The 26,390-nt window shown below is 40.9% G+C and overlaps 1 protein-coding gene across 4 annotated transcripts in view; it reads left to right on the top strand.

Moving 5' to 3' along the window:
• The window catches only part of LYN (LYN proto-oncogene, Src family tyrosine kinase), a 66,453-nt gene that overhangs the window by 9,789 nt on the left and 30,274 nt on the right, over window positions 1-26,390 (top strand). The window contains exons 3-10 of one of the 4 annotated variants that reach the window (XM_009640436.2): window positions 237-320; window positions 20,328-20,401; window positions 21,683-21,731; window positions 21,824-21,926; window positions 22,277-22,375; window positions 22,485-22,588; window positions 24,007-24,156; window positions 25,436-25,588. In XM_009640436.2, coding sequence (XP_009638731.1) covers window positions 20,333-20,401; window positions 21,683-21,731; window positions 21,824-21,926; window positions 22,277-22,375; window positions 22,485-22,588; window positions 24,007-24,156; window positions 25,436-25,588 — 727 coding nt within the window. In that variant the 5' untranslated portion in view covers window positions 237-320; window positions 20,328-20,332. Of the gene's footprint in view, window positions 1-216; window positions 321-6,321; window positions 6,409-20,327; window positions 20,465-21,682; window positions 21,732-21,823; window positions 21,927-22,276; window positions 22,376-22,484; window positions 22,589-24,006; window positions 24,157-25,435; window positions 25,589-26,390 lie in introns of those variants that run through there. The other 3 variants (XM_035895742.1, XM_009640420.2, XM_035895750.1) reach the window with 3 other exon arrangements.

Here is a 26,390-nt window from a genome sequence, read left to right as displayed (position 1 = left end):
GGAGGAAAAGGGAGAAAAAAAAATCATTCTCCAAAGCCTGATTTACCTCTTGCCGCCTTGCCCGGCTTCTGCGATGGTCCGGAGGGCTCGGGTGCCTTCTGGCCGTTTCGTGCTGGAAAGCGTGTGAAATTAGCTGAGCAAAGCCTGCAGCCGGTGTTTCAAGCCAGGGTGATAGCCTTGACTTGGGAGAGATAATGTGGCCCCTGGGTGTTCCTTCTTACGCTGCTTTTTTCTAGGCGAGTGATCCCTGGAGCGTCTTCCCAAGTTAGAGCTCCTTCCTCTTCGCTGTATGTTCGAATGTGCTGTAGCTTAAAAGAAAGGTGAGAAAATGGTATTGTGCTGCTTGGCGCACGGTGTTTCTTACTGCTTGCTGTTGTAATGGTACCCTATGCCTAAGGAATGGTCTTGAGGGGGCTTCTCCTTCCAATTTTAATTTAGGATCTGAAAGTCAAGCTAGATCTCCCTAGCTGATGCCCTAGCTTCGGTAAAGCAGTTAAGAGTTTCTGTCGAAACGGCATCTTTTATGTGTTTGCAGTGAATGGGTTTGCGGGAACTCGTCTTGCAGCTTCGCTCCCCTCTGTTGGCACTAAAGACCAAAGAGATTAACACTTAAACTTGGTTAGCCAGATCGTATCGCTGTGGATATACATAGGGAGCACAAAGGTTGGGTTCTTCTTCTGTCGTTTCATCAATATCCCATCTCTTGCCTTCCATTCCCACCTTTGAAGAAAAGAAACAGCCTGACCAATCCCAACATATTTTCGCTCATTGTAATACAAAGTGGAAATTACATTTTTTAGCTCGATCCCATAAAGTACCTGGAAGACTTTTGTAATTTAGAGATCTTAATGTTAGTTGCAAGTAGCTGTAAAGTACAAGTGCCAGACAGAGAAGTCTGCACTCATCGTAGTATCACTAAAGAGTTATTAAAAAAAAAAAAAGTAAGATTTTTGTTGGGAAATTGCAAAGCTAGCTTGGGAAAAGGTAGCTCAGTTTTGCTGAAGGTTTAGTCAAAATATGTTTGTGCGAATTGTGTCCAACCCAGTGTTGAATGCAAAGTATGTGTTACTTATCTTTTATGTGTTGGGACTTTGTATCTCTATAGGAGGTACCATCAACAGCACTGAAAGTATGGATGAGAAAAGAATCAAATAGTTTTCTCTGAAAAAGTAGCGGCAGGCTGGAAATCAGCTAGATGCTGTTAATAGGACATTATGAAATCTTGGGCAAGGATTAAAATTAATGAACTCTCAGATCAACAGATGTCTCATTCTATGGATCTCTTCTGAGATTTATAGCTTTTTTCTTTCTCCAGTTCATCCTTGTGAGCTACAGACTAGTTAGAAAAGGAATTCTTGATTTAATAACATAAAGATGTATTTTAACTGTGTGCTGTGGAGATTTTTTTTTTTTTAACTGTAATGGTGTAGAACAATCATCTTTGTACAGTAGCTGGTTGACTTGAAGTTATTCTGCTTTTCTCCTGTAGTTTTTTTGAGTAAATAAGGTTTTTTCTCCTATGTAAATATACAGAGCACAAGGCAAGACTTAGGCCTTTCCTTGTAAGTCCCTTGACCGGTGGAGTTGTGCAATGACTTTTTCTGACAATGCAACAAATTATGAAACTTTCACATACGAAGTTAAACCCCGTTGCCTTTAAGATGTTTAATATTCCGGATTCTGGTTTTTAATGTTTTCCTTTCAAGAGAGTTTCCATAAATGTGAAATGCTTTCTTGCGTGTATTTATGAATACCTAAGTATTTATGAATGTGTAAGTAACTCTTTCTTCCCCACCCCTCCCATTTCGTCTATGTAATTGAAGTGATCTATTTTCCTACGGCCTTGTTGGCTCTTCTAAGATAAATGGCATCGCAGAACAGCAAGTATTGTGGGAAGCAATTCCTAAAAGGGGCAGTGAAAAGGGTCCAAGGTTCTCCTGGCTCAGCTTAATAGCTGATCTTCCATGGGGTGGCTCCCAAGACCAGAGACGCTCCATCTGGCCCTTCTAGTGCTGCACATCAGAGAGCAGCATTTGACCTCTCTGTAGCTATTCAGGAAAGTTTAACAACTGCACTATTTAATATCAGATATGATTCCATTTCTGTCACAGAAAGGAGATGTTTTCCCATCTGTACTTCACATGTTATTTGGAATCCTAATGGGCATGTTTGAGGTTTTGGGATGGAAACATGTTGACCGTGAACCAATTTTTGTTTTTCTCAAAGGGCTAGGTGATCTGGGGAGGGGGTGAGGTCTCTCCTCCTTCTCATATGTGCATATTCTGAGTGACTGAGTGACTTTATTTCTTGCGTCCAGGGAATGGTAGAGCCAGTTTTACCAAACTGAACAAACACAGAAAACAAGCAGATGATGAATAAATAAATAAAGGCATGGGGTGGACATTAGGTGTAGAGTAGGATTTAAAGCACTCTCCTCTGGCAGCATGGCTGTACACAGAGGTGCCTTTCTGCAGCACCAGTGATCCCTGAAGGATGTGAGCTGTCAGGTGCTAATGCAAGGGACGGGAAGAGAACCCGTTGGCCGGGGATCCTGAGGGCTGTGCGAGCTTTGTGTGCAGTAGGTGATACTTCCTTCTGAAGCTATGGAGCCGAGTGTGTAAACAATTACACCAAACCACGTGACTCTCTTTAAGTAGTGTTTATTGTTATTTTACCCCCGTAGGATTTCTATCTCTAAGAAGAACAGCTTCATTCTGTAGAAGAACCAGTTGCCCAGCTGAGAATTAGGATTTTTCTCCTAATGATCATATTTCTACTTCCTATTTCTCCCATTTATTTGTGTCCCCTCTTTCATGGGAGCATAGGAGTGCTAGGGATGGTATAGAGAGAAAGGCTTCCAGGCTTGCCGAGCCATGCCACAGGAAACTCTGTAGATAAAAAATGTAAAATTACATTCGTATGAAAACAGTCTGTAGTGAAGCATACAAGGAGAAGGAGACTGCCCTACTGTAAACTGTAATGGTACCTTCTCCAAGAAATCAGCTTCTCCTAATAAAAGGCAAATAGATTGTAACTGTCCTTAGTGCGACTGTTCCTAGTTTAAACTTAATTGTCCTACAGGGAAGGATGGAAAGGTCTGTGCTTTCATATTTATTTTTGCCTGATTCAAATACGTTTCCTGTTGACATTGTCATTAAATGCTGTAATTTCCGAGGCTGAATCATTCACGGTCGTGTTCGGCATCTTTCCTGAAAATGTGGGTTCATGGAACAAAATGCCAAGGCAGAATTCGTCTTGTGTTGGAAGCATTTCCTCCAGATACCTATGAAATACTTGTATTTGTTGTGTGCCCTAAAGAACTTCTCATAGAGTTAGATAGATCAGTTATTTTTGTCAGGCAAACATCAGAAGAGAGACGGTATTTTGACAGTCACACCTCGTGGGGGAGAGAAGGAGGAGGAGGAGACCAGGGCGAGGTGAAGGGGGGGAATGGGTCAATCTCATTTCTCTGGGGGAACAAGGGTAGACTAGCACCCTTCAGGCCAGTGTTTGCTATCCCTTATCTTTTTCAAACTGCTGGCATCTTAAGTATCTACAATTGGTTCCTGTGTTTGCGCAGCGTACTATCTTACTTCTTCAGTTCAAAGGACTCTAATGATAAACAGTCTGAACAATGTGGTCGTCTTCCTCTATGGTCTCTGCTGCGTGTAGCACGAGGCTACTTCTTCCTGTCTAAACTGTGGTTGACATGTTGTAGAGTTTGCTACTTTAATCTGCAAAGGCCTGCTTTTTACTGTGCACGTTCTTGTGACCAAGCCATTTCTGGAAAGTGCCTGTGATAGCAGATTGTGTGATCTTAAACTGGAAAAAGGTGATAGCTCACCACAGGGGTTGAAGCATGGGTTGTAGCAACTCTTCTGGAATGGCGTTTTCTGAGGTTTTCTCTATTTTAGAGGGCTACTGGAAGTCTGGGCATGATAAAAATTTGGAGGGAATGGAATCCCTCTGGGATGTGCTCTTAACTACTCCTTTGTTGGTTTAACAGAAAGCCATTTCAGGAAGTTCATCAATAAAACCAGCTAGTTAAGTGGGCTTTCTGATGTGGCATCTATAATACATTGCTTTGCTTTCCGTGTTTCCTTCATTAGTTTGGGCAGATAGATGTATACAAGCCTGTTTGATCAATTTTTTGGTGAAATCTTACTCAAGCTTTTTCTTGGGCATAAACTGAATCAATATGGCATTACAGGAGTTAGTGCAGAAGTATATTTGGCTGCTAAGCAGGTTTGTTCTTTCCATGTACGACTGTACTAAGGGCTTAGAACAAAATTAGTATTAAAAGGTAAAGAGTATATTTGAGTGAATTCCTACATAATGATAACGTGTTTATAAGTCGGTAGGTCTGACCTATGAGTTTTACTCTATTCAGGCAAAGAAGCTATTTCCTGATAGTATTGACTGAGTAGGAAAAGATCTGGATGGTAGTGGATCTGTTGCATTTACTGAAATTGCCTGCTCGAGTATCCCTTGCCAGCATCATGGGGCTTACATTCAGTAGATCCAGCAGAGAGAAAATGGTTTTCTCCAGGGCAAGCCCAGCCTTACCGTGTGTCTTGCTGGGATTTCTAAAACCCTTCAGTAAGTGCTGAACGCCCTCGGGTAGCTGTGATTCAGGTGTTGAGCGGACGAGAGCTGAAGAAGAGGGTTAAGTGATTGCCAGAGCTGGTGTCAGCGCCACAGAGGAAGTGAAATTTTTTCGTAAACACACAGGAAGGGGATGGGCAGGAGAAAGAGGAAATCCTATGTTGGATGTTCTGGGTTCAACTTGTTCAAAATACATTGCAAGAGTCATTTGAATGTGTCATTATGGCGTAGCAGAGCATGCAAATGGGATTCAAAGTACATTTTTGTAACTATAGACCTACGATTGCAAAAGATCTGCTAAACTATGCAAAGGCTAGAGAGAAGCGTTGCGGCCCATGAGGGGTGTAGGAAAACTTGCCTTTTAAGCAACTCCCCTGCTGTATTGCTGGCATGGCACTTTGTCTTCCTTTTTCTGTCTTGTGAGGTCTTTGCTCTGTCACTGATTTCCAGCTGTACTTGCACTGGCTGCGAGAGAGATTGCAGCAGCTGTCCTGGCACCAGTGGAAGAGCACTGGGCCGTATTGAGGTGAATGCAAAGCCAGTTTCTCTTGGGATGTAGATGGCCTGATTGGTGGTTTCTGCTAGGCAGGCGGTGGACAGCAGCACAGCCACTAGGCCTGACCAGGAGAGCTTGCCTCTTCTGAGAATCTTCCACTAAATTTCCTTGGTAACAGTTCCCATCCCTCTGCCATGATGCTTGCCAGGGTATCTGAAAAAGTCTTGGAGCCACACTGCTTCATGTGTCTTCATTAGTAATAACACACTGGTTTTTTGGGGCTTTTTCTCCCCAGTTTCCTGGAAAAAGCCATGTTTTAGTCTTTATCCTGCTGTAGCAGTACTCCCTTCCTACTGCCATTTCCTTTTTACTTCTCCCATCGTTCTTTTATTTCCCCAGCATCATTTGGTTGTTTCTTTCTCTCCAGCTTTGTCTTCAGGACTGTCAGTGGTATAAGCTGTTTATTTAATCTCTTGATTTAGATCTCTGTGCAGCAACTTTTCTTTTTCCCCTTCCTGAAAAGTCAGCCTCAGCACCTTCCATAATCTAATTATCATTTGTAATCTACTTGTGCTACCTTATCAGGGAATATGTGCCCAGAAATATGTACCCTCAGCCTCTTGAAGAGGTGTGAAATCCAATGGAGTACCAACCTGGCAGTACTGACATGGTCTTCACCGTGTTTTAAGAAGCCTGTCCTTCCTTGTACTTCTATAGATGGCCAGCAAGAGTCTTCTGTCTGGGGCATGTATTATGTGCAGGCGTGATCTGTCTTCAGAGCCAACGACCACTGTTTACCATATCTGATTTAAAACAGTGACTACAACGTGACTTGAAACCGCTTAGTATCTGTCTTGAAGATCATCAGTGTGGATTGTCTGCTACCCCCTTGTCTGCCGTTCTGCGATGTTGCTTTGACCTTCTCTGGTCAAGTTGCATTTCTGTTGTACGCAGGAGGTTTTTCTGTGCTGCGTAGTGGTGCATGTAAAAGGTTTTTCACCCGTGTTGGCCCTCCTTGTAGATCCACCTGGTTCAAGGAAGCAGTGTATGGATTTATTGGCATGTGTGCTGGCCTGTGAAGAAACCAAGGCTTGGTGTTGTGGGGGTGTGGTGCTAAGGCAACAGCTCTTGTTCTAGGATTTTCATGCTCTGCTCCTCGGTGTCGACATGCCCCATACGCTCTGTCCCCACGGAAAGTGGAACTTCAGAAATTTAGCTTTGGGAAGGCAGTGCAAGTTTTGAAGAACCAACTTCAGCAGAAAGAGATTTGGCTGGTGGAGTGAACAAGAGGGAAAAAGGTGCTTCAGGTGAGATGTTTCTGCTCTTGATGGAGCATTTGAGCAAGTCTGAGGGCATTGGATACAAGTGTCAGAAAATGCAAAATTCAGCATTTGAATAGCTTATTTGAATTGGAGATCAGAAGACTATTCTCTTGTGCACTGTATTTGACTAAGTACAATGGCAGTCTTCTCCTGCTGGGTTTAGGTGGGTGAAAAGTCCTTTTCCTTGCTCCTGCAATAAAAGCAAAAATATTAAGATGCATGGTATGGTATGATGCAGGAAAGTAATTTCTCCTTTGAGCGCAGAATACAGTATCAGTGTTGTGACTATATTATGTTTGTTATATGTTCTGTACCTTGTCATACTGATTGAGATTATGTGCCTTCCTAGGGACTGTAATTGTCTCTACCCCATTAGTTATCATCCTTTGCATTCTGATTTAATTGGTTTTTCTCCTTTTATTTGTCTTCTTCTGCAGCCTTCCCTCTTTGTGTCTCAGCACCAACCCCAATTCTGACTTCTCAGGGATTTCAGCCTTCTCTCCTACACCTTTTCTCATATGGTTTGTGTTGTCCAGAGAGCTTCCCGTCCATGCCTAACAGTGAAGCAGTCTTACTGGTTTTTAAAGCATCTTCTTTGCAAAAGGCTTGATTCTGTGGAATTCAAATGTAATTTAATTGTGGACATACTACAGTTCTCCTGAAACAAACTTGGGTAGCCATCGTGAACACTGATTTATTCTTATTTCTTGCTTGGAAAGTTAGCTGCATGGGCTGTGAGTGCTAAAGACACATATGAACAACGGGGCTTGTGCACAGTCCAAGATGTTTTTGTAGGTATGATGTAACCACGTGGCCTGCCTATGAGCTATATACTTGATATTTGAAGTTACAAAGATTATGAACTTTAATGAGCAGCCAGTATCGTCATAATAAGAGTGCTGTAAAATCCTTGCAGTCTGCAGTATGAATGTGAAAGTTTCCAGATTCCCACTCTTACTACTCTCTGAAAATTGAAAGACTGTAAAATATTTTTAATATTGGTTAGCTTTAGAGAAACTTCTTATTCATGCTCATGTGTGCAACAAATGTGAAAAGCAGGCTTAGAAACTCGGATGTGAATTCTTGCTTGTTACTGTTCATTCAGTGACACATTTCCTTTTACACTCTTGAGCCCGTAGGTTCACAAGACTTCAGTTAAAGTGTGCTTCTGTCTTTACATGCCAAGCTTTCAGACCTGAATTAATGGCAATTTGCAGTCCTTCAGGATACGTTTGGTAGGCTTATGCAGACTGTACTCATATCCATTCAAAAACCCCTGATCTCAAGCACTTAATCTAAAAACCTCCCAAAATTTGTTCATGATACAGCTCTTTTAGTTCTATTTAACATACTTGCAGCAAACTGCTAGTACAGGCAATATCTTTTGATGCCTCCACATGTATCCCAAATTGCAACAGTTGCTTAGAACAGTTCATGAAGCTGGGCAAGCAATCGACTGGAGCGTGCCTGATGTAGATTCATGCCCTCAAAGGAATACAATTAACACAAAGTTTAAAATTAAGTAAAATAAGTGAGTTCTAAGCAGACCTCTGTGAAGTGTCAGAACCTGGAGTACAATCTTACACCCTTGAAGTTAAGGGAGGTTCTGCTACTTACATCGGTGAGAACAAGATGAGGTGGTTTCTCACAGGAATACTTAGACGGTTAGTGCTGAATGTGCTTCTAGCATGCCTGTGAAGATTAAATAGCGCAAAACTTCATTTCTGCCAGTGTAATTTACTGGCAGCGGATTCAACACTGTCGGATTTTTTCGAGAACTCTTGCAACTTCCTCTTGTGACTTAAGAAAACTTGTCCAAGGTTTGCAAACTTCCAGGAGGAACTGGACTCTGAGTAAGAGTGTTAGCCCACATCAGCATGAATGGTTTAACCCCAAATTTTCATCTGAGCTTAAAGTTCATTCCTAAAACAAATATTATATACCCCGATACAATGGCCTATGTTTCAGGAGGGCTCCTCCGTGTATGTCGAATGCTGTACACCTAATGAAACACAAAACAGCCTGCTGGAGAAGTAATTCTTTTTTTGCGGCTGAACTGTATGCTGGCATTTGAAGAGGGTGAAAAAAAAAATTGTTTTTCTTTTGTGAAATTCAGTACTTTAGACAGGTGCCCAAGACATAATATGCTATTGTAACAAGAATGCTATGTTTAAGTTGCAAGTTTGGTCATGAGTATGTGTCAGCATTTAAACGTGGAGGTGACAGCGGATGAAGAAGGCCTCTGGCCGATGGAGCAGGATGGCAATGCAGTGTGGTGCACAGTACTACGAGTTACAAAATGACCAGGCTAGTACAGAGTTAGGATCCATTGACACAGAAGTCATTCTGCACTAATTTAGTCATAACTATCTTAATCCACATTGAAAGCAGATTGTAGAATGCATAAAGCCAGGTAAGGTTTAGAATAATTGATTTATTCCATGAGGATATGGTTATCTGAATTTGAGACAACAAAAGCTAATATGCACTAATGATCTGTTCCACCTTTTATTAAACACACTGAAAACAGAAGGCAAACCCAAAGAAGTGGTATACTTTCTATGAGGCCACCCTGAAAACCTTCATCAGGGCTTGTTGGTTGTGAATTTCCTGTCCTCCATCATGTTTTCATTAGCATGTTGTGATAATTTTGTGATCTTTGAGTTCTATTTACGGTATAGCAATGGGTTTGAATTACAGGCACAACTCAAAGCAAGACATCACACCTGCAAAAGACTCTTTATTGCCAACAACATCTTTAACTAGTTGAAGGCCACGTTCATAAATAACTGTCTTGTCCCCATAGTCACAGCAGCTATTAATGATTCTCCCTAACAAATGTTCTGTCAATACATTCGTCTGGGCACATGGAGGTTGAGCATTAGGCTGCCGTACTTGAATGAGATGAAGGTTTCAGGCATCAGCTGCAACCTGCAAATGCACCTTCCTATGCGCCTTCTGGAGGGGGTGGACAGAGTGAGAAATTTCAGTTGAAGAGCCAGTTGGGGTACAGCCTGGTGATGATATTAAAGAGACACCTTGATTTTCCCCAAACTCACTAAATGTTAGCAAGCTGCTCACTTTGACCCACGTTGTCTTCTGAGGCTCAAGGACACAGGGAGAAGCTAACTCTCATTTCTCTTTCATGTATCTCATAGTAAACGCAGACATTGGGTACTGCATAGCAGCTCATGCAGGAACACTTGTTACTCAGTGTAATTTGACTGTGTGGCTGTGCCTTTGGTTTACAGTATGTTGATGGGTATGTCGAAATCAACATCTGAGTAAAACCACCCTGGGTTTGAACTAGGCCTTTTAGACTGACGTAGAAACCCTTGTTGTGCGCCTCTCAACTACACCTTGTTTTGGGAGGCAAAGTGTGTGTGCATGAAGGAGAAGGGGAGAGTGAGAAGCTAGGTAAGTATTGTTGGGAGTGAAGGATAGGTCCCAGATCTGTGTTCTCCAGAGAAACTGTGTGAAGCTTGTCCTTCTGCCCTCTGTTGCGTCACTTGTTATGAGGATGACATCATCTGGGCTACTCCTGGACCTCACTCCAACACCTTGTCATTTTAATGGGTAGTTTCTCATTTTCCTATGCCACAGTGATTGCTCTAGTCACTAAAAAGGGAGGGGAGAAGGATCCTTATACTACTGGTAGACATGGACATCTGTAAAGCTCAGGGCAAATATTAGACTACTGAAACTTTAGCACACTGCCATTATTGGCCAAAGTCATCAATTTAAAGCTGAAAAAATTGTCTGTGAATCATAGATACACTCAGCTTGGAATGTAGGCATAGTCCCTGGGGCTGGCCAGCTGGAGCAGGACACTTCCTAATACTCGGGAAAAATGTTGATCCTCTTCAATGTAGCGGTTTGGCCAAATTTTCACCTGGAAATGGAGATTTGGTTATATGGAGCTGCTGTTTGTCATTAGTGAGGGGTTTTTTACCAGTAAAGAAAACGACATTTTTACTTCTAGTTTGCATGACACTTTTAAGTCTGTAAAGTGTTTTGGGAACTTACCCTTTCAGTTGGTTAATATGTTGGTACAGTTTTTTCTCTGTTCCATTTCATATGATCCTTTTGAAGAATTTGATAGAAGTGTTTATTCTGTTAGGTCAAATTAAGATGTTATTTGACCTTTTCCCCTATCTTCAAAAGATATAGTACAGTGGAAAAAAGTTGAGGAAATGGGAGATGCAGTTGCCTGAGGGCTGGCAAAGTGAATTAATTCATTGTTGATTCAAAATTCTGGAGGATGCAGTTGAAGCAAATGATTGTAATAAAATGAAGCAAGTGTTATAAGGTCAGAAAACAGATGTTAGTGTAATGTAGGACTTGGTTTAAAATCAGTGCCAAAAATACTGACTACATAAATCTGGAACATTTTCGTAATATATAAAGTCTATTATGTGATGTTAACAAAATTACAATCTTGTGTGGATTAACTTTCCCATGTTTTGGTATTTTTCTTCAGTTGAATAAACAAGGATCAGTAGTTTATATAAATTATTTTCTGCTTAATTTCAATTTAATGTTTTGTTTCAGAATTTTATTTTCATCCTTTTGCAAGCATTATAACATTATTATACTACCACGATGACATCAGTTATTTTCAGTGTTTCTTTTTGATTTTTTTAATTATTTTTTTTTTTTACCATTGCCAAAATTCCTGCATGAAACCAAGCTTTTAACAAATCTAGGCAAAAACTGCAGTGAATTTATAGAAAAATAGAAGATATTTCTTTCTTGGTCAAGGCCTGTTAGGGCTACCTTTCATGTCCTCAACTATGATGATATTTATTATTAAGATTATAAGTTCCAAAAAAGATCATGTGTCATTTAGCTGAGCACTGAATAAACTGATCCTCTCCACAGAGACTTAAAGGCAAGACAGGCAAAGGCTGGACTGTGGATTAGTATCATTTGAATATAGAAGACTCTTTATCTGAACTGATACAGTTTGCTTTACCAAAGCACTCCTATTTCTAAGGCTGTGGAGGGAAGTACATAATCCTCAAACCTCGCTTGACCACGCCTGATTTCTATATAACTCTATTGGATCACTTCATACTTGGAAGTTTGATATGTGATAACTTAAGTCACTTATTTTCCATTTAGTATAGCAATGTGTTAATTAATGTTGCTTATTGCATAGCTAAAATGTCTGGTCTAGTAAGTAAAGAAAAAAAAAATTAAAAATGGAGGCGGTATAGGCGAAAAGTGTTTTCCTTATACGATGTGGTTGCGCTGCTCAGAACGGGTCTGCCTTTCCCGTAACACATCAATACAGCATCGGTACATCTCCAGGTATTTTATCTCACCACTAGTTTCCCATTCTTATCTCAGCTGTTGGGGGATTTTTGCTGTATGATGTAGTACACAGTTGACTTCCACTATAGCCAGATGGCGGCGCACCTTTTTTCCCTGTTCTAACTGGAATTTTGATTTTAAAAATGTTTAAATGAGGAAGTAGACTTGAGTTATGAATGGTGCAGAGTCCTACCCTTGATTTCAGTAAGCAGGCTGATGTGGGAAAGGAAAACAGGACATCAAAAGGTGGAAGAATGGCTGTCAAGTATGTCAATGAGAACAGGCATCAGCTTGGTAATGAGTTCAAGAAAGATTTCTGCCAACCCAGATTGCTTTAGTTGGACTGAGATATTTGTGCGCTAACATTGGGAATCTGGACTCTGAGGAGGAGCAGAAATGCTGATTCAGGGCTTAAAACTGAATGTTGCAGAGGAGATAGTAACGTGATGGACTTATAACTGTAGTAGGAATGCAAGTGTTGGAGAGCATGAAGGTGACAGGGTGATACTTTCTGTAACTGTTATAGGAAAACCGTAAAAAAATAATCTGAGGTAGCACGGACAAAGCATTGTTTGTCTTGGTCGCAGTTGCTGAGGAAGGAATTGTGAAAGAAGCTGAACGAGGTGGTGGTGCCTGTCTACTACACTTCCCCAAACTCTTGGCAAGACTGCTTTCTGTTGCCTAACGTTACATTAGCATTACATTGAGGCTTTTTTTTAATAAGTTAATTTGCAATATAAAAAAAAAAAGGAGTCCCCTTGTGATATTAGGAGGCATTAGAAATGCACAGGCAGCTGAGAATATCATGCAGAAAAAATGGTCTGGCAGAATAATGGGGAGAAATTTCATATCAGGCCATAAGGTCATGCCACTTGGTGATACGAAAGTCTGCTGTGACAACAGTTTGTCATTATGAAAAATAAGGCAAACCTGGGTGTCTTAATGGATCACAAGATGATTATAAAAGGCTAGTGTGATGAATTTATTGGAACTGGAATTTATTGGGCAACATATTTCTGGAGGTGGAAGAAATATTAATACTGTTTGCTGCAAGGCATTGCTGAAATTCATCTTGGAGCACCTGACCAACTCCAGCCTCCTGTTCTTAAGAGGGATGAGTCCAAACTGAAACAGATGTGGAGAAGGGCTCCTAGGATAACCAGTGGAAATGGAAAAGACTGAGAGGGCTTGGTCTTTGAAGCCTAGAAAAGAGGCTGAAAGAGATGTGAATTCATCCTAATCATCCGAGAGGATGAAGGGCTAAATGCCATTATTGTCCCCAAAACGTGCTTAAGACTGGGAATTACGAGGCAGCTTCTAAGCCAAGTGCAGTGAGGCTCTGAAACCTTTCAGCATTAATGCTTTGTTCTTCCCCACCACCAGCCATTAACCGCTCTAAAAATGGAGCACAACAAACTCGCTTCTCAGCTTGTACGATGCGATTGTGCTGCTCAGAATGGGTCTGCCTTCCCCAGAAAGTAATTTTTAGTCCTGTGCTCTAATCAAGGGTGATAAACTAGATAGCTCTGTTACCGTGCTCTGATGGAGGTGCACCCTTGGAAAATTTGAGGGTTTGACTTAAATGAGAATAAGTTTGAGGAAATCTCAAGTAACGTGCTTGTTGCATAATTTTCCACTACAGTAAGATTTGGGTTTTGATGGTTACACTGGGGATTAACTTGATTCTCTTCTTTGCCTGTTTATATAGATATGTATGTCAAAATATTATTTTAGCTTTGTCTCACCTTTTCCCCCAAAAAGATTGAAGCAGCTAAAGAATTCCCCAAATTTTCTCCTTTTTTAATGATGCTGTCAGCTGGGCTACTGCTTCCTCATGTCACAGGAACAACAGGAGCTTACACTGGGCAAGTCTGTCATAGTTAAACACTGAGTAGATTTAGGCTATCCATGCTCCTTTTTATGTGCATCGCAGGGAGCACATGGTGATTTGTGCCCGTGTGCACGTATGTGCATATGCCCATGCATATATGTATCATATAAGGGATAAATTCAATTTGGGAGGCATAGAGATGATATAATCTCGACTATAGAAATAAGTTAAATTTAAAAAGAGATTAAAATACATGGGGCAAGGAGTCACAGAGACATGAATTACTGTTTCAGCAGAAAGGCGAGGGAAGAACAAACTGCTTAAGTTCCCCTAGTTGGTCTCCAGTGCAAAAACAAGATGTAGGAAGTGAAACAAGCCCAAGATGAACGCTGACCCAGGATTTCTGTGTTTGCAAGAGTCTAGTTTGATGAAAGTTACCAGGCAGTCAGGACTTACAGTGAGATTTAAATGTGTGTATATCAGTAATGTTATATATTATTAAATATAGGTGGATATTTTATATATTTATATATATATATGTGATGAATTGCAGGTATAAGAACAAGGCTGAACAAAACCAAAACTAGTCATTTTTGAGACAGGCAAGAAATAGGAATCCACTGCTGTTCAGTTGCTCTCCGGTTTAATTCTTTCACATTACTCCCAACCACAGAGAATTTATTTTTGTCACTCATTCTCACGCTGGTCTAGTAGCACATCTACACTGGCACAAATATGTATAGAGCAGTACTGATGGGGCTTTGCTGAGCTCTATCACCTCAAATTAAACTCCTCCTCTGTGTTCCTTGGAGGTTGCTTTGCCATTCTGCACCGTGGGTCAGAAATGAACCCAGGTTGCCCAGGCCCTGCAGAGATGGTCCTCCTCATAGTCCCAAAAACAGAGATATAGAAGATCATTGCAACACTCAGGTACCACAGGTGATGTGGCAGCAGATCAACATAGAGTGGAAGTCAGCAGTAAAGGTTAAGATAAATGAATTCCTTAAATTTAAGATTTTCCCCATTTTTTTTCATGGAATGGAAAACTTGAACAGTTGATTGATGTGGAAAGTTGGATGGGGTACTGAGAAAGCAGGCGTTTGTGTCCTTGGGCAGAGTGGGCTTACGATTCTTCCTTTGCAGCAGTTTTAGATCTAAGTTGGTTACCCTGAGTTTGTTTTTCGAGACAGTTCTGCCTTGACCTTGCGGGTAATGCAGAGAGGTCTCACATTCTCACATAATCATTCAGGAGATCTGGTGAAGGCATCACTGTGTTACCTCTAGCTTTACAACTTGTGAAGTAGCAGCAAACCAGCTGGCATTAAAGGCCAGAATGAAACATCTAAAACAGAGGAGGGAAAAGATATTATTTTCCATTTTTGAAAGAGGTGTTAAAAAATAAAATTATTTATCCCTCAGCTCTCTAAGCTGCTTTAAAGCTCAAGGTTTAGAGCCAGTAGTTTTAATATATATAGGTGTAAACAATTGCTTCCCATTCTTTGATTCAGAAGCTGAAATCTAGAGCAATGTTCAAGACTCAGAATATTTTGGGGGTCTTGGTTTTTTAAAATCTTATTTTCTTTATACTTCTTCATGCACTGTCTCTCTCTTATTTGTACTGCTAATGAACATCTTTTTATGTAGGTATATATAAGAGATTTTGTGGCTTAAATGAAGAGTTTACTGGTTATAAACCTTGTAACTGAATAGAAATTTATTTTATTTATGTACCTGTTAAAATACATAGGTTAAAAGCCTAAGCCACCCATAGAATTGATGTTTATATACATGATTACTGACCTTTTGAACAACGGATATTTATTTGATAAAATAGAGTTGCTTGTATACTCAATGTTGTAGTTCTAATTCTTTTAGAAGTTACTTTATCATTGGAAAAGCCAAAGTATATCTATTTTAGTTGTTTTTTAAAAGTTTGCATTTTCTGCAAGGATTAAGATGAAGCCACTTTAAACTGTTGAAAAATCTGTGAGGATTTGAGAATCATTTTCATGAAGACGTGACTTCGACCAAGAAAAGACCAGACATGTCAGATGGATTTTTAGGAAACGGTTTCTAAAGTGCACCATAAATATTGTACGTAACAGAGTCGGAAGGAGGAGAATAGTTGTGACCACGAGTAAAACAAAAAAATGAGGTCGGCTTCGTAGAGGATGCAAAGGATAAGCTAGGAGGAAACGAAACCTCAAAGGCTGCTGATGGTGGATGGACAGGCGATGGTCACACGAACCTTGACTACTTGCAGTAGGAAGTATTGTGGCTTTAGGCACATTACTCTGCTGGTAACGTAGCAAAAGGCAGATAAAACAATAGTATTTTGGGGATAGACTGCAGATTTTAACCTTGGAAAAATGTTGCACTAGTTTCTGATACCACCCCACCCCAATCCATTTTGGAATTAAGACCCAAGTGCTGCTGTAGCAAGATGGAATAGGGGATTCAGAGAGACAATTGAAGGCAAATGCCTCTGTAGACATCAAAATCAGTGTCTGTGGAACAACCTGCTGCAGAGGCTCTGTGTGGTGGTTCTTATGGACCCTCCTGTGGGGTGCCTGAACTTAGCTTCTTGTCACCATGCTGCAGATGTTAACTCAAGTACCTTTGAGCCATGACATACAATATGCTCTTTGTTAAAAGAGAAGCTGTGACTTCTTTAGATATCTGTTTATAAAAGTTAGCAGCTATGTTATCTAGAGTTTCTTTTAATTAAATGTTTATCTTTCATGTCTGGAGGTGTGGACAGGACGATAAATGAAAAGCACAGATGAAAAGGGGTGTCTCCTGTATTGCAAAACTGTTGAAATGGGAAACATCTGAGTAGGGACTGACAGCATTTCCTCTGATGTCTAAATTATTTTTATCTCTGACGAACAATAACATAGTTTCATTTGTAACGATGCTGTGCTCTCTGGATTGCTCTTTGCTTACCATATTCTCTTTCTCTTTGTATCTGCAGAAAAAGCTTCCTTGATGCTCCTTGTGATATGGCAACAGAGAGCTATGCAAATAAACATTTTACACTGAGTGAAATATTTTATTTATGCATGAATGAACTTCCCCCCTTCAGATTTTCCTTATGACTACTGTATAAACTAAGAAAGATGTACACTGCATACACATTTTGTATTTCAAAGCTTCCTTTTTGTATGGGTAATTTGCTAGGGTCGAACGTTTGTGAAGTTAACTTTGGTAACAATACAGCATTTTGTATTTTGAAATCCATTACAAAGTGTGTTGATTGAAACTCTCCCGTCCTTGCCTGCTGTTTATACTGGCCCTATGAATCTTTACTTTGATACCACTCTCAAAAGCCTGGGAAAGACCTGGATCAGATTTCAGGAAAAATGTATAATACTGTGCTGGAAACAAATGCATCTGGCATTGCAGATGAACTGAGCAGTTACTGAGCAGAAGCTTTTGAAACCAAGACAATTAAGTTTGCTTTGGGCATAGGACTGAGCTTATGAAATTTTAAATGTGCAGTCTGGAACCCAGTGCACACAGCTTTACAGAGGGCTAGCATGAACAGAAGTACAAGATCTTACGGCTTTTGAGGAGTTCAGAAATCTTTTGATTCACACTATCAAATAATATGTGCTCATTGATCCAGTTTCTACTGCTTAAAAACTATTTTTCAACTTTGTTTATGCTTTGTCTCCATTGCCTGCCCATACTGGTTTAGAAATAGCAAGGTCAGAAAATTAAATATTAAATTATATATCGTATACTTAACTTGATATTATATTGATATATATTGATATGAATTGATATATATTAAGTGCTAAACATTCATTTTATGGTTTTGCATATTTTTCATATGTTTCTTTTGCAAGATTTAAGAGGCTTGCTTTATAAAGAAGCTAAAGGTCTCAGGGTGTGTCTACATTCGTGTTTTAGTCAGATTGGGATCCCACTCCTGAAGCAGTTGTCCCCACTTGCTAGGCTGTGAGTTCGTGTTGTGAAGCAGAGTTGGAGTGCAAGAATGGGACTGCTTTAGGAAGATGCAGTGCGGGGCTTACCTTTGCATAAACACTTCCTATGTTCTTGCTCCCACTGAATGTTCAGTCCTTGGGGCTATACCGGAGTCAACGGGGCAATAACCCCCCTGGAAGCAGGTATGGGCTTCAGCACCAACTGTTGGGGCTATTTGCTAATGTAGACCTTGCAAAGTCCTGCGACGACTACGGGCTTTCATCTCCGTGAGGGAAAAAACCAACAGTGCTTCGTGGTGGGGATCTTCCCTTTGTTTGGTGCCATCACGTGTGTTATCTCACATACTGTATTTGTGTGATTTCACATGACATTGAGTGGATTTCTGTGGGATTACAGAGCACCTGCACATTGGCATTACTGATCCGTTGTTGTTACTGTCAGGAACAAATGCTAACCTTGAGCTCACCAGCACAACCTCACAGCAGGCTTAAGTTACAGCTATTCTTGTGCTTTAAGCTGCAGAAAAAAATCTGAGTAAAACTGCTTTTCTCTGAGTTCACACCGGCACTGGGCAAGCTGTAGTCTCTAAAGATATCTTCAGCTTTCTTACAGTGATAGGGAAAGGGATTTTTGGCTGACAACTTAGATCAAATTACCTTATGTCCTCCACTTCAGCTGTTTGTTCTGTAGAAGCAGAACTATCCAAGAGCAAAAGGTAAGCACTTAGGTGGCTAAATACCTGATCTTGCAGATACAGCAGGTAATTAAACACTGGGCTTCCTGATGTCTAGGGTGAGCATGCAAACACCAGCCTGCCTGTGGGTGTACAGAAATTGCCTATGAACCATTAACTACAGAACAAGAGTCATCTATATAGTCACAATTATAAACAAATAAATACAATTTAAGAAAGAAAAATCCTTCTCAGTATTTCAAAACAACTAGTATGTAACCCACGTAGAGCTGAGAATTTGGAAAAATCTCCCAGTGGGTGTTTTCACAAACTAAAATTAAGCATTAAAGAAGTTTGCTTCTAAGGGAAGATCCTGGCTGAAGGTGCCCCCCAGTGCCTTCAAATGAGCATGGGAACACTAAAATGCTGACAGGCAAGAGGAGAAAACTGTATTCTCTGCCTCTGTGGGATGATGATTCCTTGTCAGAGCCTATTGATTTTCTGTAGGATTCCTTTCATTTTTATTTCAAGAGAAGATGAGAAGCGGAGCAATGAGTTCTTATGCTGCTTTTAAGCCCGTATCACAGTTCACTGCGTCACTGCTGAACTCTTATGGACACCCAAGACTTGTTGGCAATAGGTGGCAGATAATTTGCAGAAATTGTACGAGAGGAGGGTACCTCCTCTCCTGTTTAGGAGAAAATGTTCAGCCTGTGGGTAAGAGAGCGCATCTGTCATGAGGTGGTGCCTCCTCAATGGGAAGGGGTGGGAGATCAAATGAAGGCCATGTGGGAAGTTGAGACCTGCCACATGGGAGTGCTTGTGGCCTTGGTTTATTGTTATAGTCAGTGAGGATTATGATTATTATCAGTATTGTTATGAAAGTACAAGTCCTAATATGAACCCAGACCAGTCTGGCTAATTTTCCTACCTATAGGGGTAGGGTGTGTAAGGCACCGTCCCACTGAAACGGTTGGGTCTGCAAATGGGCACCTCCACTACTTTAACTGTTTACTACGATGACCTTTGCAATCCTAGAGGTGAAGCTAAAAGTGAGATGTGGTACAGGGTGTTACAGTCTGCTTTAGCTTCTCCAGCTGTGTTTTGGTCAGTGCTGGTTTACTTGAGCCTGTATATGCACTGAGCTCTTATTTGAGGTTTTACATTGTTCTTCAAAGAACTGGCTTTAAAGATTAATTAGGGCAGGGGGGGAGTCAGAGCGTGTGCCTGCAAGGGAAAATGTGTCTGTGAACCTAGCATTAGAGCACTGACCTGAAAGAAGGGAGAGGGGAAAGAAGGAGGGGTTTGAAAAGCATTTGTAGTGGATTCTTTGAAGAGTAAGTATAATTGCTCTCCTCCGAGGGAGGAATGTAGAGATAATGTTGTATATATGCTTGCTGAAATACTGTGTGATTACATCACGGGATTAGCAGTTAGGTTCCAGTCGTGTAGATGCTAACAGCTGTATCTCATCTGATTTAGCATGGATGCACAACCTGAGAGAAGGATTACCCTTCTAAATGGTATGGAAGAAGAAGTACTTGTGTGGTGATTTGCCGTCGCTGATACACACATCAGCTATTTTAGACTGCTGTAACAGGCCTGTTTGAACAAGGAGATTCATTGCTGAAGGTCACAGTAGCAGTGTATCTGCCATGGGGCTGGGACTGCACAAGTCGTCAGGCTCATGTGAGATGGGGATTTGAACCACACGGAGCTGCTGCCTGCTAGAGTGGCATGTGTTCCAAAGCAGCCTTTTCTCTAAAACATACAGAAATAAGTTGTCACGACAGTAATTATATTTTTCCCTTAAGCTCATAGGTGTATCAGAAAGAGGTAAAGGGTGTTGAGGGGCGGATTGGGGAGGAAAGATGATAAATCTGAAAATGTTGAAATGGTAAATAACTGTTTTGAAATATTTACTTCATCTGTGGATTGAGACAAGAAGTAATTTCTTTCCTGCGCAGCAGCAAAGAGCTTTCAGCGTGTGTTCCCAACCTCCAGTCGTTCTCCCCATGAACTATTGTGTATGAAAAGGAAGCACTTTTTGGCTGCATAGCCCAGACGATTGTGTGGGAAACGGCTTGGTTTATGGCATAATGTTTTTGTTTAATACCTTTTTTATTCCAACAGGAAATATGGGATGTATAAAATCAAAAAGGAAAGACAATCTGCATGGAGATGGGCTAGATTTGAAGAATCAACCAGTACGTAAAACTGAACGAACTATTTATGTGAGGGATCCAACGTCCAATAAACAGCAAAGGCCAGTAAGTAGATAGTCTCAGGGGAGAATTCCAGTCGCAAGATCAAAGCATGACTGGCATAACTTAAATTTCAATCCAAAGCACATGCATGAAGAAATTCAAACGATCATTAGCCCACAATTGGGCTTTTAGTGTTGTGCAGTTCACCCTCAATGAATAAGTACTTAAAGAAATCAAAAATAAAAACTGGCGGTTTTTTACTTAATTACTTTATGTTTGTCATAGTTTTCTGCATGAAAACAGGAATCCTTGGCAACGCTAGGTGTAGCTACGTCTGTAGAAGAATGCTAGGCGACTTTAGAAAACCTGAAGTAGTTTAGAACCATTTTTAAAAGCATCGGCATTGAGTTTTTAACAGCTGCGGGATCCAGGTGTTGGTTATTCTGTTTAAAAAGGCTGAGGGAATCATGGGTGACTCTTTGCCAGCTCTGGTCGGCTTTCCTTTCACTGGCTGAAGGCCGCTACTTGACCTTGCAGGGGGTGCGTGGGCAAGGGTGGGAGGGGAGCAGCGCTCTGCTGCGGGAGGAACGAGCCCGTGGCCGCTCCGTGTGGGCTGCCTGGTGTTGGAAGGGAAGGGTGCCGGGAAGGGGAAACCCACCGGCTGCCAAGTGGGCTTGCTGTTTTGCAGGTGGACCGGCACCTTTTTTCCCCCACCCTCTGTGCTGTGCTGGCGAAACTGGGTTTCCTGACTGCCCTTGTTTGGGGGCTGTGCTCTCTGCGGGTGTGAATGACACCCTTCTCTCCCCGCTCCCCGACTGACACAGAGGACACAGCGTGCTCCCACTCAACGTACACCCATTGCAAACTACCTTTTTTTTTTGTTTTAATTACTCTTTTTTTTTTTTTTTTCCCTCGCACAATCTCAGTAACATATCCATGCTTGTAGTTCTTTAGCATGACAGCTCCATGTTAATTTAACGGTCACATTAAAGTGCCCTGCCTAAAGCCTCTTCAGCAGAAGCCACAAAGCTGTGAACTTCCTCCCCACAGCTTGTGTCACACCTTCCCGAGGTCTGAGCTGCTCAAGTCAAAACCTAGCGGGGACTTACTACATTTTTATGTTGTAATTTGATTTTGAAGAATGGTGGGGAAAGATTGGAGCTTTTCCTTTTAATTTAGGACATATGAGATGATACCGAAGCAACTGAATAACATGTAATTGTAATGTAAGGTTGTCACAAAGATCTAAAACTGCTTAATTAAAGACATATTTTATTGTAGGCAAATCAAGAAGCACAGCTCTTACCAGGACAGAGGTTTGTCAAGGAAGGTACGTTTTCTTAGGAATCTTACTGCTGTGTGCTATGCCCATGTCAGCCTGCGAAATAACGCGAACTTGCCTTTGGCTTTCTACCTTTGTAGAAACAGAGCATGGAGTCATTGTGGTAGCTTTGTATCCCTATGATGGCATTCATGAAGATGACTTGTCCTTCAAAAAAGGAGAAAAATTGAAAATTATTGAGGAGTAAGTATGACAATACTGATTGTATTGTAGTTTTTCTTTGGATTCAGCTAATTCCCTTTATAAGTTTTTGATATCGTACTCATACCATGAGTGTATTAATGATAAGGGAGCTCCCTTATATGTGAAAATACAAATGCATGTGGAGCTGTTGGTAGGGCTTGGCAGCTGCCCTTGGTAACAGCGACCAAACGTTGATCCAGCAGAGCCAATGGCTTCTCGGGGGGCTTGAGTTCAGAGAAAAGATGCTACTTCTCTCTCCAGCACGGGCAGAGCTCCCAATGCAGTAGAACCCAAATAACGCTTTATAATTTTCCTTTCCTGTGAATACTACTGTTGCTTCTGTTTATCAGGCTGGGAGAATGGTGGAAAGCAAAATCTCTCACAACGAGGAAGGAAGGCTTCATCCCCAGCAACTACGTAGCAAAAGTAAACACCTTGGAAACTGAAGAGTAAGTTCTCCCAGGCTCTAAATATTGGCAAACCTCTTCTTCACCCTGGTGGTGGATCCTTTGTGGATGGGGGAAAGAAAGGGTTCTAATTCTTTGAAATATTTTTCAGATGGTTCTTCAGAGACATCACCCGAAAGGATGCTGAAAGACAACTCCTGGCTCCTGGAAATAGTCCTGGAGCTTTCCTTATCAGGGAAAGTGAAACATTAAAAGGTAGGCTTTGGGGTGGCTTACTTTGGAATTGATAGTAGAGTTAAAAACATACAGTCCGTCTTCACAAAAAGTGGCATCAAGTGGCACTGGGTGTGGAGTAGTCCTGGTGTGTCCTACTGTGTGAATTTTCTGCAGTTCTGTAGGAGTGAGAAGGCTGAGAAAATCACCAGGAAAAGAGAGAAGAGAGTTACAGGTTAACACCCAAAGTTCAGATCTGAAAAAAACCAAATGTGTGACATTTGTGATTCCTTTATTGAAGGACATTTTTTATTGTGAACAGTAGATGCTGCATTTCATAGCCTTCCATTATTGGGTCTGTATCTATTGCTACAAGTTTTAATATATAGTTAGTGTATAATGAGGGTTTACATGTCTGCACTGTAGTGTGATTTTTTTCCAAAAGCTTTTTGCTAAAGGTTTCTGCTGTAAACAGAGCTCTTTGTACTGAGAAGCTTAGTGAAGTCTCCAGACCCTTTGGCTGGGACTTTCAGAAAACCGTAGGAGGTTCTGCCCCAGCATCTGGACTGACAGCAGCCTGGCTGGTTTCTCCAGTTGGATGCTCTAATGCTGCATCCTCCAGAGGAAGATGCAGGAATCCCTTCAGCAGACTGTATGTCTGTCCGCCCCACAGGGGTGGTTTTTCTGTCCCTAACACTGCAGATTCTTGATTAGGCAGCTCTCTGTAATGGGCCCGTATCGCTGTTTCTGTGCTCCCAAATGAAGACAGAGATCTAAATTCAACACAGTCTGCTGGGAGTAAGGCAAAGTACCCCCAAAATCTTGCTGTCACTGCATCTGTGTATAGGGAGAGAGAAGGGGCTGAGGTGGTTTCTTAGCCTTGAAAAAGGGATGACAAGAGTTATATGAGTGGAAGAAAGGAAGAGCTCTGTAGGTTAGGGTAGTGCTTTGCTGCCCATCTCAAATCCCAGCTGAGGTTAGGCTCCCTAGGACTAACAGATCTGCCCTCCCTCCTGTGTACCTCAAGCCATCTCCAGGCCATCCCACTGCTAGCTGGCCCATGACATCCAGCATGTTCCTTTTCCAAAGCGCTGATCTCCAAATTTCAGCTTCTGCCTGAGGAGTGTGACAGCCCTGGCCTTGCTTTCCCAGCTGGTTCCACTCGAGCCCGGGGGACTTTCTGCAGAAGTGGGCGTTGGACGTAGAGCTGTCTGAATTATGGAACTCCTAACTTTGTTGAATAAGATTGAAAAAGAAAGTGTGACTGTAGGCATTTTGGTGACCAGTTCAGGACTGGGCTATTGGTTAACTTCCTCATGTTGATTACAAAATGCTTTTTGAGGAAATAAGGGAGTAAAAATTAAAACAGACAAAAGGTGATTTTGTCAGGCTCAACTGTATGTGCGTGGACACTGTAGACTTTTGCTGTCTATTAATGACCATTCTTTCTTTATCCCCAGGCAGCTATTCTCTCTCCATAAGAGACTACGACCCACAGCATGGCGATGTTATTAAGCACTACAAAATTAGGAGTCTAGACAGTGGAGGTTTTTACATCTCTCCAAGAATAACTTTTCCCAACATCAATGATATGATCAAACATTATCAAAGTAAGTTAAATCAGTTAGTGGATTACTTAATAGAATACAGCCATTATTTACTGTGAAGGAAAATAAATGCTTTCATGTTTCACTTTTTTTTTTTTTTTTTTCCCCTAAATAACCCAGGCATGCATGTTATCAAAGATAAAGTAAGACTGGTTGGAATCCAAGTAACGTTGTTATCATAATCAGACCTAATGCTGCTCGCTCTGTGGTGTACCATTGTGAAATAAAGAGCAGCTTTATAAAACACCTCATCAGAGTTATGATGTTGTGAAACTACAGTAAGAATTGGCTGCATTGTCAATCAGTAAATTCTGTATTTGAAAGTAAATTTGTATTCACAATTAGCAGAAATACGTATGGACCTGTGAATGTCTTCCTGCAGTGTTGAGGGTAGAATTGGTTTTATTTTTCCTATAAAATTATTTGTTTGTTTATTTATTGTGACTGGTATTTTGAAGGACATAAAAGTCCATTGACTTCAAAGAAAGAAAATTGCACCCACATAGAATGTATACATTTATTATTAAAAAAAAAGGCGGGGGGGGGGGGGAACAAGTTTCTACCTATGTTTTAGCTACAAAAGTGGCTTTTCATTCTGCTTAACCTCCTGGTGGATAGCTCCAAATTATGTGGGTTTTAGTCTTGTAACTGGGAAGACAAGAGAAGACAAAAAATGTAGGACAGAAAATTACATAGTGATTTTTCAAAGCCACACTGAGGACTTGGCCATGAGATTTCTCCGACCTGTTAAACATGGGTGGTAATTCTTTGGCACAGCTGGAAAACCTGAGAATTATTCTAAATTTGGATTAAAGTTGTAGCTGATCAGTGTCTGGAGAAAAAAAAAAAAATGGTGACCTACTTATGCTTGCATGCACATGTGTCTGAAACAGTGCTACAAGAAAATTTAATGACAAATTCACAACACATGTTCCAAGCCTGACTCCAGTGTGCATCTTCATCAACATACTGTCAGTAAGCAGGTCTTGTATTTTATTTAGTCGGTATGAATGGTGCTAAAAAACCCTTGATAATCTGTTGGTAACTAGATGCATGTGACACTTCTCTATTAAATTTTTCTCTGAATACCAAATTTAAGTTTGGAGGTGCTTAAAGTTATGTGGAAGCACCAGAAAGGTTACATTTTCAGCAAAACACCTGATTATTTTGAAAATTATTTTGAGCTGGTTAGCACACACCTGTAATTAAGTAATGTTTGTCTCAAGTCACGAGGCACAGAAGTGTAATGGATTTTGTATCTTGTTTTTCCATTGAAAACCAGAGCAATCAGATGGTTTATGCAGAAAGCTGGAAAAACCTTGTATTAGTCCCAAGCCTCAAAAGCCGTGGGATAAAGATGCATGGGAAATTCCACGGGAATCAATTAAATTAGTGAAGAAACTTGGAGCTGGTCAGTTTGGAGAAGTCTGGATGGGTAAGTTTATTCCTTTGGAAAGAGTATTTAAATCTGCTGAAAGAAGTGTCATTTCCAAGTTGTTCAGAATAATAGTGGACATGAACCTGGTCCGATGTCCGTGTAAAACAGCACAGTCAGGTCCGGAATCTACCTTCTTGTGAGGAGAGGACGTGTGAGGGGGAAGATAGGTGATATCATGGAACAAATCCTTTGGTGTCTTTTAAAGGAAAAAAAGAATAGTAAGTAAGCACTATAATTTAGAGGGTTAAAGACAATAGGGGGTTTTTTGGTTGTGCTTTGTGGGGGAAGTAGCAGGTTATTAGTCAGATGTGACTCCTGATTCTCAAAATCAGTGGGCATCTCAGAACTTTGTTTCAGATCAGAAAGTGGTAAAGAACCTGAAGTAGAAAGAAATGGTGTCATTTAGTGAATTATGTATGGAGTTTTCATTGTCTCTTGGTAATGAAGAGGCTGCAATATAGTGCACGGGACTGCCATACTGGGTGAAAAATGGGGACACTTAATGCAAGATTATTGACTGCCAGATTGCTGCTGAGATAGTAGGTGGCTTAGGTCGTAAAAAGATTAGAGATTGATCTCGCCCTGCCTTGGACTATCATGCAGGTCCCCAATAATGAAAGTGTCATAAGACTTACGAATTGTGAATTTTAATATAGACCTGGCAAAAAATGATAGCGTTAATTATTATAACCAAAATTAGCTTGCTCTGCTTATAAACAGCCTTATTTTCTCAGCCTTGGTGACTTCCTGTGGCAAGAGGCTATGACCACTGTCTAATCACAATCTGCAAAAATATGTA

This window comes from Egretta garzetta, unplaced genomic scaffold (genome assembly GCF_000687185.1).
Source record: "Egretta garzetta isolate BGI_Z169 unplaced genomic scaffold, ASM68718v1 scaffold340, whole genome shotgun sequence".
In the NCBI taxonomy this organism is placed as follows: Eukaryota; Metazoa; Chordata; class Aves; order Pelecaniformes; family Ardeidae; genus Egretta; species Egretta garzetta.
Note: the sequence above shows the minus strand (reverse complement) of the source record. Positions and strands in the feature narration are given on the sequence as shown.